General features: G+C 41.1%; 1 protein-coding gene across 1 annotated transcript in view; it reads right to left on the reverse strand.

Moving 5' to 3' along the window:
• Nucleotides 1-22492, reverse strand: part of astn2 (astrotactin 2) — a 271116-nt gene that overhangs the window by 25244 nt on the left and 223380 nt on the right. Inside the window, exons 17-19 of the mRNA XM_080476263.1 lie at nt 18219-18541; nt 10039-10172; nt 8119-8267 (exon numbers count right to left, since the gene is read on the reverse strand). Of these exons, the coding sequence (XP_080332389.1) occupies nt 8119-8267; nt 10039-10172; nt 18219-18541 (606 nt within the window). The remainder of the gene's footprint in view (nt 1-8118; nt 8268-10038; nt 10173-18218; nt 18542-22492) is intronic.

Below are 22492 nucleotides of genomic sequence, written 5' to 3' on the forward strand. Positions count from 1 at the left end.
CTCAACCTATGATGGGGCTGTTACATAAACATGGGACGATGGTGGGGTGGGGGGGGGATGCCACTGGCTCTGATCGCAGAAGAAAGAGGAAGATGCGAAAAGAGGAGAGGTATGTGGAAGAGGTATGTGATGGAAGAGGTGCGTAAAACCGAAGGAAGATCCTCGTGTCACATATCCAAAAAAGCTGACGGCGTGTGCTGGATCGAGGAAACTGGAACTAAAATAAGGGCAAAGATCAAATGGCTAATCTGCTTCTCAGTCCAACAGTGCCAGCATGAGGTGACATCATTGCTGTGTAACCCTTAGTGCCGCCGCCGCCGTCTGCTTCCCTCTTCCTCTCCTCCACATTGTAGGCTCCCTTTCCTTTCCTCTTTGTCTCATCTTTCCAGCCCTCTTTTGTCTCCGTTCTTCACACCTCACAGTGGCTTTTTTTACATTTCCATACAATGTCTTATCACGCTCTCTCTCACTCCTGGCGGTCCTCGTATCCCTCCTCGTCTGCTGTGCCCTCGGCGGCTCTTGGTGTCACAAAATCGAGTGTAATAAAGCGGTGACGCAACAAAGAGACTCACAGGTTTTTAATTATTGCCAAGTGTTTGCATTCGTGCAAGAAACGAGGGAAGCACAGTGCTACGCTGAATGCATTCACAAAAAAAGTGTCACCTCAGCATATCTGTGATTTAAGGACAAGCTGACCAAATTAGCGACTGACGAGACAATAGAGCGCTTGTGAAAATGTGATGATGGAACCCAGAAGCGCTGCACATTCAGCCAATAACAGCGACCGGTTAAGTCTTTTTATCAGATGAATTTCATTGTATTTTTGGCGCCTATTTTCTGGGAACTCCCTAAGATATGGACAGGAAACAAAGCTTATTTTATGTTATTTATATTCCTTTATTGCTTTGGTAAACAAGGTGCAGCGCTGTCATGCGGTTGATTATCACACCACGATAACTTTAGATGAGTATAACTCTAATTACATCAGGACGGTTCTATATTGTTGACCTACTTATTTAAGTGAAATCTAATATCATCACATCGTCAGATATATTAGGTTTCAAACACAGGTTAAAAGAGAGCTCCAGTGATACAACTTGCAGCTGTTATATCTTTGCTGCCTCATAACTTAAAGCTACATTTTGAGATTTCCTTCTTCTTTTTTTTTTTTTTTAACTACTTTTAAAATGTACTCTTTGATTGTCTTAGAAAATGTCATACTTGGTGTGACCTATTGCTGTAGAGGAATGCTGAGCCCTACAATAATACATCAGCAGGGTCTCGCTAACTATGAATACTGCCTCTGCCTTGGTGTGCCATCTAGAGGCCTATGTGAGGCCCAGTGAAGTCACTCATGTGTATGCATCCATCACTAATGTGAGTGAAAAAAGGGGGAGTACAAACTTTTAAAAACGAGACAAAACTGTAATATATATGTCGGAGGCCAACGCTGGGTGAATGTAGGCATGTGTATGAAGCTATAACTGCATGTGGGTTTGCACATACTGTGATTAAAACTATTGATAATATTGCGATGATATATTTTTGTAAAGCTTTCGTATCGATCGTCAGTACGCCAGGAAACAGGACAATAGTATCTTTAAAAATAGAGGAGTTCTTTCCAGTACCAGCATGACAAAGTGCACCATGGACAGGTCACCCGTTCATCACAGGGCCAACACAAACACAGAAAATCACCCTCAGTCACCATTTATCCCACCAAGCATGTTGACAGAATGTCGGCGGAAGCAGGCGCAGCCGGGAAAAACATCCGCATCCACAGAAAGAACATGCAATCCCCACACAGAGGCTCCTTGGCCCAAAAGGCGAGTCTGGATCACCTCACTGTGAGGCAAGAGTTCAAACCACGACACCACTGCGCTGCCAGTAGCGATGGTATCTTTAGTCACATTATACTGGCAGGTTGGCAAACCACCAGTAGGGTCTTTTGCTTCATGTCCAAAAGACATAAGTAGACAGGGAGGGGTACAATATAGGTAAATGTCTTGTCAATTAATTAAAGTGCCACCGATGTTAAAGGTTTCTTTTATTTACTGTTCACTTTCTCACAGCCAGTGTCAGTGCTTAATTTCTTTCCCCTGTGGTCACCGGAGGTCACAAAAATATACATTTTAATTTGCCATCCAATCAGGACTAATTATGCTTGGAGACCGTACAGCATAGCACTATTAAAGCTCATCTTTGTAATGGATGATGTGAATTACACACCATCCGCTGACGTGCCAGCAGAATCTCCTGCTTCGCCTGTTCGTGACTCCTTGCCCCATTCGCTGTGCACGCTGGCACGCCATGATATTTTGAACATGTATAGTAGCTTCTGAAGATGCACAATCTGCTACAAGGACTGACTTATTGAGAAACACCTCGAAAAGAAAACGAAAGTGAATGGGCATTTGGTTGCATCGCCAAAATCAAGCGACTCTTTCTACAAACGCAGTCAGCAATGCTAGTTGTGACTGGTCTATTCAGTTGATGACTGAGGACTGAAGTTTGTAAAGCTGCATCATGGTTGAGACAACAGGTACACTCTCTGAGGCGGCGATCTCTTGCCACTAACTTCTCAAAACGAGATGAACTACCTTTCTCATAAAAGTACATCTTGACAGGAGGTGGCCACAGGTCAGAACAAAAAGCATTTTAAATGTCAGCCGTAGCACAGTGTTACATTGGGATGTTATGAAGCGTCAGATGTTGCAACAATACTAGAGTGTAGGCTGCTATCAAGAAGTACATTTCTGGAAAGAAAAAAAAGAGCCACGCTTTACTTGGTGGAAAAAAGGTGGAAGGCAAAAAACGTATTCTTTGAATGCATGTTTTTCTTCTTTTGCTTCAAGCAAACAACTTTAAAAAAAAAAAAAAAAAAAAAAATATATATATATAGCACTGTGATGACAGCACTGAAAGAAGCCTTGAGTGTAACAACATGAAGCAGATTCATGTATAAGAGCCTTTTGACATGAATTAATTTTGACATGGCTGTAGAAGTAAACTCTCAGAGCAATCAGAGATTTCTGACATCCACCAAAGGCTGACCGGGACTCAAAAAAAGTAAAAAAAACAACAACAACAAATAGCTGAAAATCTGTCATGTAGTTTTGACATAATCCTTAAAAGCCAATAAAAATAAATCCAGATCCAGAATCCCGATCCGGATCACTTCCAAAATGTAATTGCATCTTCCATGGCCTAATATCTATCCGTGGTAAAAGTTTCAACAAAATCCATGCAGTAGTTTTGACGTAAACTTGCTAACAGACATACAGACAGATAACATATAAGCTGATGATTTTATTATGTCCTTGGCGGACGTAATTAGTGAAATTGAATTGGGGTTTCTTGGAATGTTGCATACTGTCAAAGAAAGAGCACAATTCACTCCTAAAGTGCCACAACAGCGCCTATATGGGTCACGGCCTGAGTCGTGGCAGGATCACTGAGGGCTTCTACTGGGGCATCTTGTCCTTATAAACAACAAGATATATGAACTAAGAGCTCCGCTGTTCTCCTTTTGCACATCAAAGCAGCAAATATCTTCCAGTTGCTGTTGACCCCAGAGAGAAGATTTGTGAGGGACCGGGGAGAAGTCTTCAAGAAAAGATCAGATTGTCTTTAGGCTAATAAATATTAAAACAATGGAGGTCATAAAGTTGCAGGAGGACACAAGTGAAACACAAAGAACATTTTAAAATGTCATCTCAATATGCACACTGCTTTTACGGCCATTGTTTGTTGATTGCAAAGCTAAGTCAACCGAAATCAAACGGTAATGACTCCTTTTTGGTCAACACTCATATATAGGTAACGTGTCATTTTAATAAAATGTGTATATATGTGTTAGCTGTATAGAAAATCCTTATACCAAATATTATAATGATGATGTCAGTTTTTTTTTTTTAACTAAATCAAGTATCTAGAAATAAAAATATAATAAAAAAATAAATAAACATGCTCCAGTTTCAGATAACATATCCACTGAACACAGATATCCTGTTGCCAGTAAGGAGCAAGAGGTGCAGTATCTTTACACATCACCGTGCTGGAAGGAGTCACATCAGCAACATTTGTGAATATTAGCTTGGAGAAACAGAAGATTCACTGTGAAGATTTTCAAGGACTCCATGATTGCATCCATTCATGCAGGAAGTTGTTACAGATGAAAAACCTGAGCCAAAAAAGAGTGGCACATTACGTCATTCGAATCAGCTTATTAACCGTCTTCTGGAAAAAAAAAAACTGCTTTGCACAAACAGAAATGTCTCATCTTCGGTGAAAACTGGAGTGAACACAGATATTTAGCCTTTTATGAACAAGTTATCGCCTCATATTCCAGCTCAAATACGGGTAAAATCTGTAAATTGGGAACATTTAAAAGTATTAATTTACAGAATAAGCCAGTGCACATTAATATACTGTGATCCAAGGCGTTTTGATGTTTTTATACTAGATTTTAGATGGTGACATGTGAAATTAATAAAATACAAAAAAAAAACCAATTTGAAAGCATATTTAATTGATATCACACTACCAGCTTGCTTGAATGGCCTTGTAAAAATGTGTAACAGCCGGAAAACACCAGGCAGTAAAGTGTTTTCCCAACGAATGACATCAGTATCAAGTCTCTCATGCAAATGAGGAAACCAAATCTCTGCACCTATTTATTCTCACTGTCACATTCCTGACCTTAAAAATAGAGGAATACTGTCTCTTCTCGCCACGTCTAGACAGCACTGACATAGAAACATGGCTTTGGGAACCCAACGAGTGCTGGATCCAAGTGTCTGCATCTCCACACTGACTCTCCGTCTGCCATCTGTATGAGTGTGCACATGGCTGAACGTGTGTGCTTTGGGTGTGTGAGTCATACTCAGCATGGCTGAGTGTCTGTGTGTGCCTGTCTATCTTCTGTCTCTCTCACACACAGGCATGAAGCCGTGTTCAGTGGATGCGACTGCAGCCTCAGCCCTTGCGGATGCTATCACTGGCAGAATCCCACTTCCTGGATGCAGGTGTTGCCTTTACCGTCTACTGTTGGCAAATTAAATTCTCCTTCTTCACAGCTCACCATGTTTGTCATGTTTTCCAGCCTTTTGCGTTCAGTGATATGACTTTTTAAAATATCACGCCTTCACATCCTTTTAGTAAATAAAACAGATTTCAGTCTGTGACCGACTGAAGCAAGACGAATGTCTGGCAGTCACGTGTTAAAAAACTTTGATTAATTAAAAAATAAATAAAAATAGCATTACTGGAATCAGATGCCAGTATAGTGTTGGTCCTGCTCATTCCCCCTTTCAAAAATTGAGGAGTTCAGAATAAATTGCTGAAATTGATCACATAAAAACCTTGTGAAGTATCTTTGTGCTTCATTTCTAATGGTCTTCTTTTCCATGATATAGTTATTTATTTATTTATTTTTTTTCAAATATGCAAACAGACTCTCACCTCACACTGTCCCATTTTGCCAGCTGTCATCCCTGCCTTAAGCTTTGGATCAGGATTTTTCCTTACGATTGTCAAATATGGCTTTACTGTAATTCAGCCGAATAATCCCTAGTGTGTACCCACCCTTACATGTTGGAGAAGAAGGCCTGACTGTAAGATTATTGGTTCAAATCATTACACAGTCTTGGAAAATATGAACAGGGAAAATGAGGGAGAAGCACTTGCTTTCCAAAAAACCACCAAGATGCCCCCGGGCAAAGTGTTTATCCCCGAGCTGCTCCATTAGAGCTTCTGCCTGGCCAACAAACTGGTTTCAGTCTCAGCTTACATTGGACAATCTGTTTATTTGTGTCTGTCTGTGGGTGAAAAGAGCTCCAAAAAGAACACTGACGCATGGCTGAGCACTGAGAACACGTTCCTCTGGAGTTTGTTACTAACTTGATGTTTGTCTCAGGTTTTAGTTTCAATGCACGTTCACTTTCCTAGAAAGTGCTTGAGTGAGGGTCCTTAAATAAGAACTCAGCAATTGGCCTAAAGGAGTCTAAAACCCATAATTTCCCAAATAAATCAAAGTAAGAGTGAGAAAATCCTACCTTTCTACTATGTGCAGCTATTGCTCAGTGAAGGGAACACGATCTTGTTTTTTAAGAGGTAGTGATTATTTCATAAATCTATTGCAGCAGTCCCGGTTTGGGAGAACAATGGAGGGTTTGAATAACTTCACTTTTTAGTATTTGCCATTAAAAGCCAAACTAAGATGCGAAGGATTTAAAATGTTCTACATGCTAAATGACGTACAAAATATCAACGTTCCATCGTAAAAGATCTATTCCGATTTGACCCAGAAACTCAACAGAAAATCATACAGCCTCACTATAAGAAAGCAAGCAAGACACAATGGAAAAGTAAAAGATGAAAACAATCACTTCTTAATTTGTTTTGTGCTCTGTCTTACCACAAGACTCCTAGAGGTGACTGGCACATTGCGAAATGAGTCACCGACACCATCTGCCCCTTCTGGCTTCACCTTGGCCAGCATGTCTGCGTCGAGCTTTCTGTAGCCTATCTTTCTCACTGGTGCCCACGATTCAGTCTTCCCAGGGGTGATGGATGGCCTGTCCATACCTCGCAATGTCTAAAGCCAGCTCATTCCAGACCACCTCATTTCTCCAATATTATTAAATCTTGCCCTTTTCCTCTGACTCACCACAGGCTCTCGTCACAAACATGACCACTTCCCTAGCACTACAGCACAATGGTCAGCACCATTTATGGAGCCTGACGACTTGCCCTACGTCAGCTTTTCTAATCTAAACTCCTGCTTCTGTTCTGTATCCAGATCAAAACTTCGTCATTCACTCCAAATATAATTTAGCTCTTCTTAATAACTCATTAAACTTCATTTACATCTATTATCTTGGCATTTCGTTTCTGCTCTCATCACGACTTTCATCTTCATCTCTTCCCCATTAGTTGAAATGAAAACTATGAGTTTATTTTGACCACATGCATGATCAAGTCAAGTCAGGCCTTATTGTACTCTACAGGGGCAATTAGTTCCATAGACAGTGAGATATAAAAAAACAACAAAAAACTGTATATCACCAGTATATGTATACATTAGACAATCATGAGATTTCTCAATAGTTTCTCTGCAAGATATAATAAACCAGGTCAATTTTCTCGAGATTCAAATTTCGATTTCATCCATCGATTTCACTGACTCGTCATGACTTTATAAAGGTAAAGTCATGACGAGTCAGTGCTTTATTTATAAAAACATAGTCAGCAGTTAACTTTCTTTATCTGTGGTTGACATTTAGAGTTTGACCACATATTGAAGAACAGTCACTAAATAAGACAAATGCAACAGGATGTCAGATATAGATCACTTTCTTATTTTAAGTTTTTTAACTGTAAGGTTTTGTCCGTTTTTCTAGATATGCGCGATAGATGCATGCGATCACCAGACAGCAATCATTCTTCCAGTGGCTCGAATTCAAGAGATGCTCTCTGACAAAAGTGATGGGAAGTACTTTCATTTAAAACATCAAAACAATGCAGCATGTAGACAAACAATGACTCCATTGGAGTAATTCATATCCACATTAATCTCAGATATTTAGAGTTGAATTTGCACAGAGCAACAACTGCTGCTACTTGTGGTGATATTGTTTACCCTGAGACTGTGACTCTGCCAGGTGGGATAATAATAACACAACTTATTTTTTTTTTTTTTTTTTTTTTTTTTTTTTTTTTTTTTTCTTTTCACACAACTTATTAATACAGTGACCCCACTTGACTCGCTTCAGGCTTCAGGATGATGATGATACATGATCAGCATGAACACACAATCTGAACATGTTGATGAAGATTGTGATTAAAGACTTTTATGACACACACTGTTTTTTTGGAGGGACGTTTCAAAACATTGAACTGTAAATTGGGTCAAATTTTGAATGTAGTCAATAGTCACTGGACATATCCTCACTGAAATCTAGTCAGTTCATCTTTGAGTATGTAAAAACCTGTGAGCTATACATGAAGGATTTTCTCTTAAAGCCTTTTTAACAAACATCAAGTTAACAAACATTGCATGAAACAACCCAAACAGTTTTGGAACAGAAGAAACAAGTAATGGACATCATCATCTACCTGTGTAGACCTCCGCCTCTGAGGGATCCTCCACTCGTTTATGCTGGATAATGTAGTCCGAAATTTTGCAGCCGATCAAAGGTTCCACATCCATCCACTCCAGGGCCACCATTGTGCTCGAGGGCTCCAGGTAAGGGGCGAGGCGCAAACTAACAGATCAGAACAAATTAAAGTGGGAATGTGAATAGTACATATCCTTTGTGCTTCAAAGAAGAAAATATGGGCAGCATCTAGGTTTAGTATGGAGAAATCCATTGTGGTGGAGTAGAAAGTGCTCATAAACCGTATAAACAGCATTTATTGTAACACTATATATATCTGGGTCCAAGGAAACAGTTTTCAATTGCAAGATTACGTGACGCAATCTAAATAACAGAGACTTTTTGTTCTTCGCTTAATCATTACAAATGAAACAGCTGTTGAAGAACAATTACAGTACTTGTTTTATCTGTGTGCTGCAGTAAAATCTGAAATGTCACCAAATGATGATTCAGTAAATTCTTTTCTGGCATTCATATGTGCCAAATGTTGGCAGGAAGTCAGCCACCCTGGCAACTGGAGGTCTGAAATGCACATGCTCAGCCAGAAAAGAGCACTTCAGGATATTCTCAACGGACCCAAAAACTTTTAGAGTGGACGGAATCTAAATGATTAACACCAAGGCTTAATTGAGGACTGAATCTTGGATGAGAAAAAAAAAAAAATCCACCAAAATTTACATTTTCCTCAAAGTGCAAGGCTTTTAAATTAAGTACATTTATCATATACTGTGCATTTATTTTCTGTAGGTCAGTCTAGTGTACGACACCCGCTCAACTAGTACCTTTGTCTTTAGATGTCTGGTATGACTTCTGCTCAAAAAACTTAACGATTGACTCCTTATAGCTTTAGTCTTGTTTACAAGTGCAAATTGTGCAGATCTCATCCACAGATGTTATTGGATTGGATTTGGGTTGTGAACATCAAAATAAGTTGGACAAAACTATATTCAGTAGTCAGCTGGATCAGCTACCATTTTTGCCTGTCAAATGCTTTTACCTTCACACGGAGCTTGTAAGTCCATTTTTCTATTGTTACTTTGATTATTAACACCCTATTGCATCACTGCTGAACTACCTAAACATCCTGTTTATGAAGTTTGGGGTTTTTCGAGAAACTTTTGAGTAAAATTGTCTACTCCTTGACTGCATTTGCTGAGGTTGTCAGTTCTGACCTGATCAAACCAAGTCGGCGGAATATTTTCACCAATATCAAAGTGTTTTTTTGGCCCGAAAAGAAACTAAACCAAACTACTACATGACTTGAATGATCTCACTGGGAGAACTAAGAGAGAGAAATTACTAAAAGTTACCTCAGGTGAACCTCCTCTACCAACCGGACCCTTCTCCCTCGTCCTCTCAGAAAGGAGGGACAAACATCAGTTAAAATCCCCAGAGAGCTCAGTCAAAGTCTGAGGGATCATCACACTACTTTAGCACATTTGAAAACTAATGTTTGTGTAAATAGCCACATGACCCTATTAGCTAATCTTAACTTAATCCTCACACTACAAAATGTAATGCTTTAATTGTGTGATCATCTAGTGCATTTCCCTTTCAACTTCCGATCCTATGAGAAGAGATGATGAGCAAGAGCCTCAAGAGTATTATTAGGACACCTCGGATGAGAGGATGTTCTTTTCAGGGGCGACTGACAGTTATTAGAACTTCGGGGACTGTGCTTGTGCCTACAGCTTTCCCTGGGACCCCTGGAGTCAGGTAGAGACAGGTGTGTGTGTGTGTGTGTGTGTGTGTGTGTGTGTGTGTGTGTGTGTGTGCCTACGTGTACATGTGAGTGCCCCTGCAGTGCTTCAGCGTATGCATCCATAAAATCTCTCTTGTGCATGAATTCTTAGGTGTCATGGTGTCAGCTCACACTTACATTGGCTGCCTGAGGGGACTGCAGTTAGGCAGGCCATCTTTGCTGAAGGCACTCAGGTCACAGCGACACCAGTTATCAATGACATCGCCCTTTCCAGCACACCAGTATGAGCTCATTGTGGCACTCCTGAAGGCCTGTAAAGGGTAACAGGTGAGAGAAATGCAATTATCTCTTAGAACATGTGCTCCCTGTCCAGCTACCCCACCCCCATCTCCCACCCCGCCCACCTTCCCTTACTTTGACAGTGCCTCCCATATCCAAGCACATCCGCATACACACACACACACACACACACACACACACACACACACACACACACACACACACACACACACACACACACACATATTAATTGACGTAATGCATTCACTAGCCATCACAACTAATTACATTTACTTCACCTACTCGTAACCTTAGCTCTAAAGCTTTATCTTAACTCTTGAAATAGGCATTGTTTTAGGGTCAAGCAATTTGGTACGCACAAGGTATGCTGGAACCCACAAAGGAAATCAAATGAGGACACACACAGGACCCACACACTTCTTTCCATATGATGACACTCTTTCCTGATCACAGTCACATAACATTAAGCATGAGTGTGATCATATCTCATAATAACATTGCCCTTACAAGTTCTTCGAGTAAGTGTGAAAGGCAAAAAATGTGCTCACTTTACACACCCGTCCAAAACTCAAAATCGGTCGCATAAAAACAGAAGCAGTAGCAGACACAAAACACACCCACCCATACCCCCCACCCCCGACAACGAGTGACCTTTTCATACCCACCATTCCCAATTACCGGAAGACAGGAACATCTCACTAACATCGACAAGCTTACACTGTGATATTGTAGATGCACCGTGACTTTTATGATGGAGGTGTGAAAGCTGCGACACTCCCCACCTCCCCCTATTCTATGTGTACGTTTGTGTGTGAGATCCGTCGGTGTCGCTGCGGTTCTGGCTGTGAAGGGGATGGAGAGGGTGGGGAGTGAGATATTAAGAGGTGACATCATCTCCTAACATCTCCTTGTGCTACTTCATTAACGAGTGAGAGAAGAAAAAAAAAAATCAAAGACAGAAGCTCAGTCATCCTCTAAAAGGCAGCAAAATGCCAATATAACAGTTAAAGCAATAAAGTATAATGTCAGGGCTTTCCCTAAAGCCACAGGCATGATAGAGAGTGAGTTCAAGGGAGTTCGCAAGCACTCTGGCTCCCCCTGCCACACTACGGATCAATGGAGCACTCAGTTATTTATGTGCTCTAACTGGTTGGCAGTGCTGCCTCATGCAGACTACTTTGGAGATGTGCTTGATCATGGTCACACAAATAAGACGCTGGAACCATCCGGAAACATTATCATTGGGTACCAGGCTTCCAACAAAGAGCAGTGAGGAGCCACTCCTTTGTTCCAATACACCATGGCATTCACTTATTTGAAAGCAAAGTAAGTGAAGAGACCACACACGCACATCACTGAGGCTACTGCGCACTTGCAGCAATGTACACATGGGCGCATGCAAATGTGCACGCACAAAACTGCAATGATTGATTTCCACAGTTGGCCGTTTCATTTCATTGGAGAAATGCCAAGGAAGATTTCTGCAGTGTGTTGATTAGTGGAAGTGACATTTGAGATGACTTTGGTCATAGTCCTGACCAGAAAGGCAGACAGCCTCGCCAAAAAAAGAGTCAGGGTATGCACTTAGAAGCTGATGCTTGCATTTCCACAACACTGTATTGTTGGTTGTAAAGGAGGCTCAACAGAGTTTCATGGGAACTGACTTCTTCCAGTGCTACTTAGATTCACTCAAAGTGAGGTACCTTGAGAGTGAAAGTGACCTAAATTAGTGGCAGAAGAAGGAGTGCGGGAAAAAGATGGCGAGGCTCACGGAACCAAAGAAAATAGGACAGTACGAAGGTGTGAAAAAGGAGACTTCCAACTGTTAAAGTGTTCAGTAAAATATGGATCCTTCAGCCATCAAGTCTCTTCTCGTTATACGCATGTCCTCCCATTCAAGGGTCTCTAAATGAGCCTGATGAATGCGCAATTATTATAGTGGGTACTGTAATCCGTGGCCATATAATAGCCGCTTGAAAAGCCCAAAAAAAAGGTTATTACATTTTTCCCCTTTTCCTGAACTCATGTGGGTAAGTGCTGCCAGAAAATAACAGCAGCAGGAGTCTTGCCACCTCATGTCAATGGGATGCAAGCCACAGACAAAGGCGACATGAGAAACTTGGACTCGGGGTCTGAGCACGCACGTAGACTAGACGAATATGAGAAATGACCTCCAATACCAGGGACAATCGAAAGGAAGACCGCAGGACCGCCATGCGTTTACCGCCACCAGATTCCTAGAAAAACCCCATATGGGCCTGTGCGCTTGATTGCATGGCTGCACATGTGAAAAACAGACAAAGCGATTACCACCATGTTTATGTTTGAAGAGTAATGCAAGCCAGTCTCCACTGGGTAAACAGGGAATCTACTTGTGGTTTAGCGAACGAGGTAGGGAGTTGGGTGGAGTTCGCAGGAGGTAAAACAGAGCTCGGGATTTACGATGAACCAAGAAAAGGTGCTTCCGAGTCATTACATGTGAAGTGTGATGATACGTGAAGTGTGTGTGGTGGTGATGATGACAACAATATTGTAATGTGGGTGAAAGAGAGAAAAACAAAGGTTGGGTTAGGTTCGTATTGAAATATTTCAGTAGTGAGAGCACACACAAAAGCCCAGGTCGGAGTAATTCTGTGATGATTGTAGTTACAAGAAAAGTCACATTTGACATTGGTAGGCTACTCTATACGGTACTGATTAACCACATGTCAGGCATTTCCCAGAAAACCACAAATCCATACACATTCAGCGTTGACCAGATAAGGGGAAGAAAGAAGCTCCATAAATTATGCTTCTTGTTAGAAAAGCCAGTGTTTTGACAAGGGAGATCTTTCTGAACATCAGTAGCAACGGTGTAAGGTCATATTTTATGCAGTCGTGACAGAAACTGGCGATGCCCCTGTTGTTACAATGACACATGGATCTATTACCTCACAGATATGCCACAATTCATCTCCACAGACCTGATCAATTGTGAATGAATTGACCTGAAATGCAATCACTCCCTGCTTTGAATGGCAGACAAGACCAGCGAACAGCAAAGCCAATGAGCATCAGCAACAACTCCAGCCACAAATTCCAAGCTTTGACGTCATTTAGATGCTGCAGACTCACTGGCACCAAAACACAATTTGGACCGTTCTCGCTCATCGAAGCCTGTCGTGACTTAGAAGAAGGCAAGGGATGCTAATGTGACCTCTTTAATGTATTAATCTGTTTGTCTAGTCTATGCTGACCATATTACTGTCCGTATTCAGGGGCTAATACACAAAAACACTGCCCAGCTGGCCCACAGTATTGATTTATAAGATAATCACCAGTGGTGGTAAAGAGTCGAAGTCAGCACAAACAACACACCATCATGGGGTCCTAAGCGTGTGTGTGTGTGTGTGTGTGTGTGTTTGTGTGTGTGTGTGTGTGTGTGTGCATGTTTGTGTTTTCATCAAATCATTTATGTGGCCTTTCCAATCATTCAAGACTAATGGTGTTAACAAAGAAACCGATAGGCTGCTTCTAGGAATGTTTTCAGAAGTAGCGCTTCCAGGAAATGGGACATTGGGGGCAGCTCGAGGGTTAGTTCACCCAGAGGTTGACAGGGTCCTCAAACACCAGGTGGGGTTGGGTCCTTGATGTGTCAGGTCTGAACAATCATCAGTGATCTGACCTCAAGAACAAAGTGAAGATAAAAGATGAGCCATAGGATGGTTTGAAAATAAGGATGACTTAACAATTGACAGTTTTCCTTTCGTATTCTCATGGAAATATCTATGGATTTCAGTTTTAAATCAGATGAGCTATTATTCAGCGAAAAATCAGACTCAAATTAAATTTTTGGGAGTTATATCAAATTTTTGGGAGAACTGTTATGATTTTTGACGGAACCCACACTAAATGCAAATTGGAAAAGTTACACTTAACTTTCAGTTTTGTTTTGGCTTGAGGACCTATTGCCACCATGAGTGCTGGCATACCAGGATTTATTGATGATTTCACTGCTGATGCCAGCAATTACGAATGTATAGAGGAGCATTTTCAGCCAAATGCATCAAAACTTATTGAAAAACATTCAATCAGCCAGCAGGACAGCAATCCAGCACTCCTTTGTCTGGCTGAGCGAGTCAGCAAATCTCAATCCAACTCTGTTACCTTTCATTTACTGAAGACTAATGGGTCTGACCTGAATGCGGTCGCAGTAGCCTTTGAGGTATATCAGCATACCTCACATTGTCAATGACTAAGTGTTTCTTATAAAATATGACCCTTGCTGATTTTGTTTGACTTGATGCATGTCTGTAAGAACATTTTCAAATGCACACTTTGACCTACAGTGGTAAAAGGGCTCAATAAAAAGGCTAAACTGTATATAACTTTCTCCCTCTAGCTTAAGTACATCATACTTAATGCTGCTACCACTTTCATACTGAACCTGCCAACTCCCATCTATCCCGCTGAAAATGTTGTGAGACACGCCCCTTGAGGGGCTGCAGCACTGGGTTACGGTGAGAGCATGACAGCGGCCACTCTGCAAGATATAGAGCATTCTGACCCATTAGACTCACAACCAATTTGTTCAAAAGGTTTGCCATAATTCAGTCACAGCAACACAGGGCATAGGAGTACTGGCAAGTACCACAGACGTAAGCTTATTTATTTATCCACTGAGGTATTTTTCTGTGGCACTGAAGCAGTCAGTGGGAGGCAGTGTGTGCACGTGTGTATTCACACGCACACATCAGGCCCATTTGTAAGACCACCTGAGATAAGTCCAATTCTATTCCGAGACTGGTTCCAGTCAAAATCAAGTCAAGGCCAGGTTTGATTCCAGCCAACCCCCAAAAAAACAAAAAATCTATGAATGTTATTTTATAGACCCAATTTATAGATGTACACAGGTAAAAAGAAAACAAAAGTCAGATTTGGATAGTTATGAAAGCAGTTCATATCCCAGAAAGGATAAATGGATGACCATTATACATGGCATTCCTACTTTGTCCATATTGTCAGTTCTGGTCTCATTCTGGATATTTACAGAGAAATCTAAACAACACAAAACATATGTAAATGTTAGTGTGCTTTACTCTTACAGTAAAACAACATGAGTTCCCAATTTAGAGAGTTTTGGGCATTACTTGTGCTGTGGAAACAAGTATCATTGCATTATATTTCGATTAAAATATATTTTTAACGCAAGTTGGGCAATATGTTGTTGCCTCTTTTTGATTGCATGAAGCCAGCATGTTCCGAGTATTACAGCCAATGTGAATGGATCAGACTCCACTGGATTATTTTCCATATTTCTTCAACTAATCAGCGATAATGTTGGTGAACTAGTTTATACTCCTTTTTTTGTCACGGTGAAATCTAAGAAGCAAGCAGAGTCTTCAGACTTTTTTGTCTCTCAATTCACTTGATTTTATTTTGTTTCGTTTCAGTTTTCCTCCCCAATTTTGTCCTTTTTATTGTTTGTAATCCTGATGGGGCAACTTACAGTAAACATATCAATACTATAAGACTAAGTCTAGGCTATTTCTTCTACATTTTGAACACAGGTTGTTATTCATAACAATTCAATTCAACTTTATTCATTTAGCACTAAATACAATCAGTCATTTCTAGGGGCTTTTAACAGAGAGACACCAAACAATCAAATCAGTGATTAGGCTTTTACTTTTAAATATGTTTAATTCATGTTCAGAAGTTTGTGATTTTAGTATAATTTCTGTTGAATTGTATTTTATTATTCTCCTGTTTGATAAAAAAAAAAAAAAAAAAAAAGAAGAAAATCATCCAATCCACTTCTGGTGGTTTTATTTACAAGAAAGGGTCACTTCTTGTGATCAAAACCACTTTTGGGTTAACATGGGATTGAGGTGAAAGAGATATGACATATATTGTCAAAACGTCAAGCAGCCAGAGAAAGGTCAATAAAAGATGCAGGTAGCTGAGATAGAAGAGAAATAGAAGGTACAGTAACAGGTGCATGACAGACGGGCATACACACACACATAGATAGATAAATGGATCGGCATATACACATAGATGAGATCGTGATCTTAGTCTAACCAATTATAAACCGGACAACCCAGCCTCTACTTAGGCTGCTTTTGTGGGATTTAATGTAAAAGAAAACGGACCTCATCTCTGAGAAAGCTTTTGCAACATGGCAGCTGTCTTTCCTGATAGACCCAGCCAAGTAGAAAGATAGTCGCAAGCAAAATTGTGTCTGAGAGACAGACACACACAGAACGAGAGGGAACGAGGGAAGGGACGAGAGGAACTGAATGAGAGCGAAAGAGAGACGGAGTGAGTAAGTGATTGTATGTGCAGAGGGGCAGGTTGTCACTCGTCTTTAAAGCAATATACGTACAGTATGTGCCATTCTGACTAGCAGCAGCTGTGGCCAAAAGAAGACGAGAAAGCAAGGAAAAAGAGGAGCAGAGTGATGGACTCCCTCCCTCCCAAGAGGTCGATGACATCAATAAGAAGCTAATAATCCTGCCTCAAGCTACCTCAGATGGGCTTGCCAGAGCGATTCACTGCAGTCTACCCCTTTTCCTCCTCCTCATACATCTCACTCTCCACATCCCCAGAAGACCACGGGTGGGTAGAGGGAGAGAGAAGGATGGATGGTGAGGTGTTTGGAAGAGAGGGAAAAGAGACATTTTGCTCTCCCTCACGTTTAAGCATTGATGAGGCCCACAAGGGGCCGTCTGCTATTGATTGTGCCTTCTTTTCTTTGGGACTGTGGCGCTTGTTATGGGAAGCACGTACAGGATGCTATGTTGTGCATGTGTTATCATGAGAGCGTATATATGAAATAAATATATGCATCTATACACATATGGAATTTCAGGAGGTAATGTGATTAAAGCTTGATAAGGGAGGGCATGAAACTAATCCGGTGCCTGCATCCAAATGCAGACATGTGTGTCGGGTGTGAGTCACCTGCAAACACCTCTCAGCTTGCACACGCACACGGTACACGTGCGCCAGATGTCGGGCAGAAAGACAATGTCGAGCTGAGGGTCCAAACAGAGCAAATGTGGTCAACTAAATGTCAAGAGGAGACAGAGCCCCCTTCAAAATTAGCTTAAGGAGACGATATCTGATATGATTAACTTTCACTGAGAAAACATCCAAAGACTTCTTCTACAGGATGAATCATAAACACAGCATGCGGCCATTAAGCTGACATTACATTCGGTTGTGTATGCACACACACACACACACACACACCACATTGCACACATGTACACAACGACTTCCCCACAAGAGAAAACTATGATGTCATCTTTTTTTATGCCCTCTGTACAGTGCTCATTTCCAATGGCCAAAGTTAACGTACTGATGCCACCTAGAGGTGTATTGCTACTACTGCATCGATTTTCAGAGGACAGCACAGTTTGAAGAAATGATTACGCCACTACTACAAAGAATATGACCAGACACAAGCAAAATAAACGGTATCATGAATGAGTCTTGCAGAAGAAAAGGGGGGGTGCAAAGGATGCCAAACAGATTATGGGATGTTTGTCATTTGCAGGAGTTATAGGATAAAGTGTAAAATAAACAAAAAAACTAAACAAATCCATAAATCTACAAATAAACCTGTAAATGGCACTTTACAGTTTCCGATTCATAAAATACATTGAAAAGAATGATTGTCTACTTTTGCATACAATATCTATATTTTTTATCACTAAAAAGTGAAAATCAACAATCATACAAGTATAATATTTCTACTTAAACAGAAAATAATGTATGACATCATTTATACTTCACTTTGACATGCTTACTTTGATAGTCAGAGGTTGTCTCTCTTCCTTTACACACACATCTGCATGCAAATCCACAATCAGACACACACACACTGATATGTATTCACCTAAAATCTTTTAATGGATTTCCTTTGAGTACTTGCTTTTTTTCCCCCCCATCAAGTGTGTGTGCGTGTGTGTGTAAACAGCTCTAAGTACTGTATGTATGTAACCACAACAGTAGGAATCATGTGATAACACCCACACATACACTGCTTCATCCCCCATTTGCTCCCTCACCTCTTTGGTGACGTTGTCTTGGACCAGGCTGTAAAGGGGCACGACACGGCTGACTTCCAGCAGAACGGGGATGGGGGAAGGCTGCTCACCGGTCCTGCCGTTACCGTTGCGGCCTCTGCCTGTCACTCCTCCCATCACGGCCTGGTGATGGCACAGGTGGCAACCAGCTGGACAACTGCCCTTTTCCTCGCAGCGGATCTCCACGCCGTTCACCATGTCATCAGACAACAGCTGGCTTTTCTGCAGTGCCGACAGGTAGCTGATGAAGGGAACTGACTTCAACTCACGCCGCCCTCCTGCGCCAACTCCCTGATCTGTTGCCTCTGAAAGGGTAGGCAGGAGAGAAAGGGATGGTATGCAGATAAGAAAGAGTGGAGATAAAAATATACAACTACCAACAACAGGGAGTTTTGTTAATTAGTGGTAGTGGTTAAAATATCAGAACTGTTTCACTTTTACATGTACTCTTTCCCTATGATACAATCACTCTTTTTTTTTTCTTAAGTCTCTCAGACCTATTTTGGTACAAAAATGAATCCTCATTTGGAGTGGGAAAGGAGATTCACAGTCACTGTGTTGCATTGACAGTCAGCATCTGGATCCAGCTGCAAAATAAAAAATAAAAAATAACTAATCCCTTACTGGCATCAGCTTCCATAGACAAAAGGTGAATGTGAGGAGGATGGAGTGAGGAGGGAGGGCGTGCTCTTCTCCTGAGTATCAATTATCACTGTTTGATGTTCTCACTGGAGTTTGTTGAATTTTTTTCTCTCTTTTTTTTTCCATTTCCTCTCTAAGTGAGAAAATAACACATCGCCAGAAAAACAGAAGCAGTGGAGGAGTGGAAACGGGAGAAATTGCTACTTGGGTGTTGAGTGTTTGACTTGGAGGACACATCAGGCCACATGTTACAGCTGAGCAGCGCAGCCATCTGTGTTGCTGCGACAGATGTGCTTTTGTGTTCATTTATAATAACAGAAGGAGTAAATGTGAGTTTTACAAAAAAGCGATGATGGATCTCTGCGAGTAGCTAAAGTATACATCAAAGGCTGGCTTTCATGAAAAACAATTTAAAAATAATTGCAATGCAGTTTGCACACACACACGCACACACACACGCACACACACACGCACACACACACACAAAGGATCAATAAGAGTACAAGTGGACACAGTTTGAGGACGGAAGTCAGACAGCAGAAATACTCCCCAGCATCAATTCAAGGTGAACTATTTCAGACCAATTAAAGTTGTTGTTTCACATTAGTTATTTTCTCAATACCATTTCAATGACAGTAAAATGAAGCACTCAAAGAATTCTCAAGATCAAGCAGGACAAATACACTGTGAACATACTGTGGCAAAAAAAAACTGGTGACAGTTTACATTACTATTATAACAATTATTACATGTGGAAACATTTCATGGATTATTTCCATTGGACAAAGTCTTTAACTTATAAAAAAGGTTAATAAAACACACGCACATGTATAAACAAATCCTGTCTCACCCTTATATCTGTATCACTCTCAACCTCAGGTCCTCTACCAGAGGCCTAGGAGTTTGAGGGTTCTGCACAGTATCTTTGCTATTCCTAGGACAGAGGCTTCAGATGTTGTTCCTGGGAGCTGCTGCAGTCGCTCTCCTAGTTTGGGGGTCACGACCCCGAGTGCTCCTACTACGACAGGGACCACATCGGCTTTAACCCTCCGCAACTGTTCCAGCTGTTCTTTCAACCCATGTTACTCCACAACCTTTTTTGTGTTCTTTCCTTTTGGTGTTGCTGTCAGCTGGTACTGCCACATCTATAATACCTGCCCTCTTCTGTTGTTTGTCACCCACCGAAATGTTCCATTGGTTAGCTCGCGGCTGTTTGTCAGTCTGGAAGCTGAAGTCTCAGCGGATTTGGTTTTTGTTCTCAACCACATTCAGGGGATGTCCCATTGCAATTTGGGTACTTCTTGTCCACACTGAGCAAAGATGTTTCTCTACACTATCCCAGCCACTTGTTTGTGTCTCTGCATGTATGCTGGTCCTGCTTGCATCCTACACTCTGCTCCTATGTGCCGGACCGTCTCTGAGGATCTTTGCACCGCCTGCAACTTGGATCTGGTCTACTATGATAAACCCGGCCTCTATGGCACTTGGGCTTAATACCTGTTCTTGTGCTGCCATGATTAGTGCCTTTGTGTTGTCTGTAATATTGAGGCCTGGTGATGTCCAACCCCTCTTTCTAGGAGGTCTTCCACAGAGATGTTCACCATTTTTTGCTCTGTGGTCAGTTCCACTAGTCATTGGACATCTGTGTTGTGTGATGCTTCTCTTTCCCAGAGGTATTTCCAGTATTTTTCCATCCTAGGTCTTGGTGGGTCCGACCTGCTTGTTATTTCCCTGCCATTGAGAGGGCACCTTAGCTGGTTGAGTGGAGAACATCCTGTTTATTCTCCTGGCTTCAACCTCTGCTTAGTTGTTTCAAGTGGTTCAGGGATGGAGAGCTTGTTGTATTTTCTAGGTACCCCTTTTTCCACCAAGTTCTCTTTATGTATCTCTGCCAGCTGGCTCACTTCTCTCCATGCTGCCTTTATCTTAGCCTCTAACCCTCTTTTCCATGGGGGATACCATTCCTTATGCACTGTATCTGTCTTGTATCCAAGCTCCACTAGGACAGTTGTTGCTCTACTGTTTATCAGCTTGATGGTTTCAGCCATGGTTGCTGTAAGTATTAAATTCAGAGCAGTATTCGCATCCTCTCACAGAAATAACAAGCTTTTTTTTTTTATTGTGGCAAACAGCCGATTACTCTATATAGTATAACTCTAATTTAAAGATGCATGGCTTTTTGTCTGTTAACACTCACACTGCTGAAATTAGAGGGCAAACATACCATAACAATAACAGAAGAAGACATTTTGAAACATCAAAAATAAATAAGTACAGGATTTTTTTTTCCAAAGTAAATTTTTGTAAGATAATATTATAGATAACCTCATTTGACCTTATTTCTGTGCCATGGGTCACTGAAACGTCTACATTCTCACAAGAAAACAAAACAAAACAAACAAACAAAGAAAAACACCTCAAACACCAAGGAGATGACCCTTTGTCCTCAGAGGAAATTGTGATCTTTTGTGTAAATTTGTGGAAGGAGGAGAAGTTGGTCTATTTACGTGTCTTTGTGACACGCTCCCTGTGTGTGTCTGTACAGCGCCAGTCGGCAGTTGAAAGGGTGGGTGGTAACCTCATGTGTAACAGTATGTAAACAGTCTCAAGGGGTGGCCCATGAGCCAAATTACATTCAGTCCTTGAGGCAACACAGACACAGAAAAGAGCTGTTGTCACCCAGCTCTTCCAATACATTCATCAAGCTGCAGCCAGAGTGAATTTGTTCCAGTCTCAAGCACTTTTACTCATTTCATCTGAAATCACAGCCGCTTTACATCAATGCAAACAACTGCATTTCATTAAGAAATCGGCACCATTAGGTATTTTGAAGAACGTAAAACAAAGCCAAGGTAATGTCTATGGCTAAAAATGTGTTCTCAACTTCTATTTTTTACTTTTGGAACCTTTTAAGTGTTTCTACTTAAAATCAGTTTGAAAATAATTTAGCAAAGCGGTCTATTTTCCTCGTAGAGTTAATCTACGTTTTATGCACTGTGCATTTTTGCAGAAATTTGAGCACAAGTGACAACCTTTGCAGACATAATGTGACATTAAACTGCACCACATATACTTTTGTGTATGTTATGGTGCGATCCGTCACTTTGCCTCTGTCTAAATTTTGACAGCTTCTTTCTATGGTGAATGAATACAATGCTTATGCAACACTGGTTAGCAAACATGAGTATCGAAGAGATGAATGGGGTGAACTCAGCAGCCATTGATCTTGCACTGCTTTTGTTAATTAAAATGTGTTTGTAGAGAAGCAGAATAGTTATTCATAAGGGACACATTTACTGTAGCCAGGGTTAACAGCAAAGGTTAACATTCCAAGACAGCTGCAGTTGCTTATAATCACTATGTACAGTGATGTTATTGCTTGATATGAATCTCTTTAATCAATTCACAGAAACAGGGCTTTGAAAAATCTTGGTCAGCATATTTGTTCTTCACATATTCAAATTTTTAATTCACAAATACAGAAATACACAAATAGGTAGTTACTGTAAGTGAACTGTGGGAAACTGCAGCCGCTGCATGAACAACTTGAGCTTATGCTGACATCTAGTGGTTGTTCTCGAGCTATTCCAGGTTTTATTAAAAGTAAGACAACA

The sequence above is a fragment of the Lipophrys pholis genome (assembly GCF_963383615.2).
Source record: "Lipophrys pholis genome assembly, chromosome: 12".
NCBI lineage: Eukaryota > Metazoa > Chordata > Actinopteri > Blenniiformes > Blenniidae > Lipophrys > Lipophrys pholis.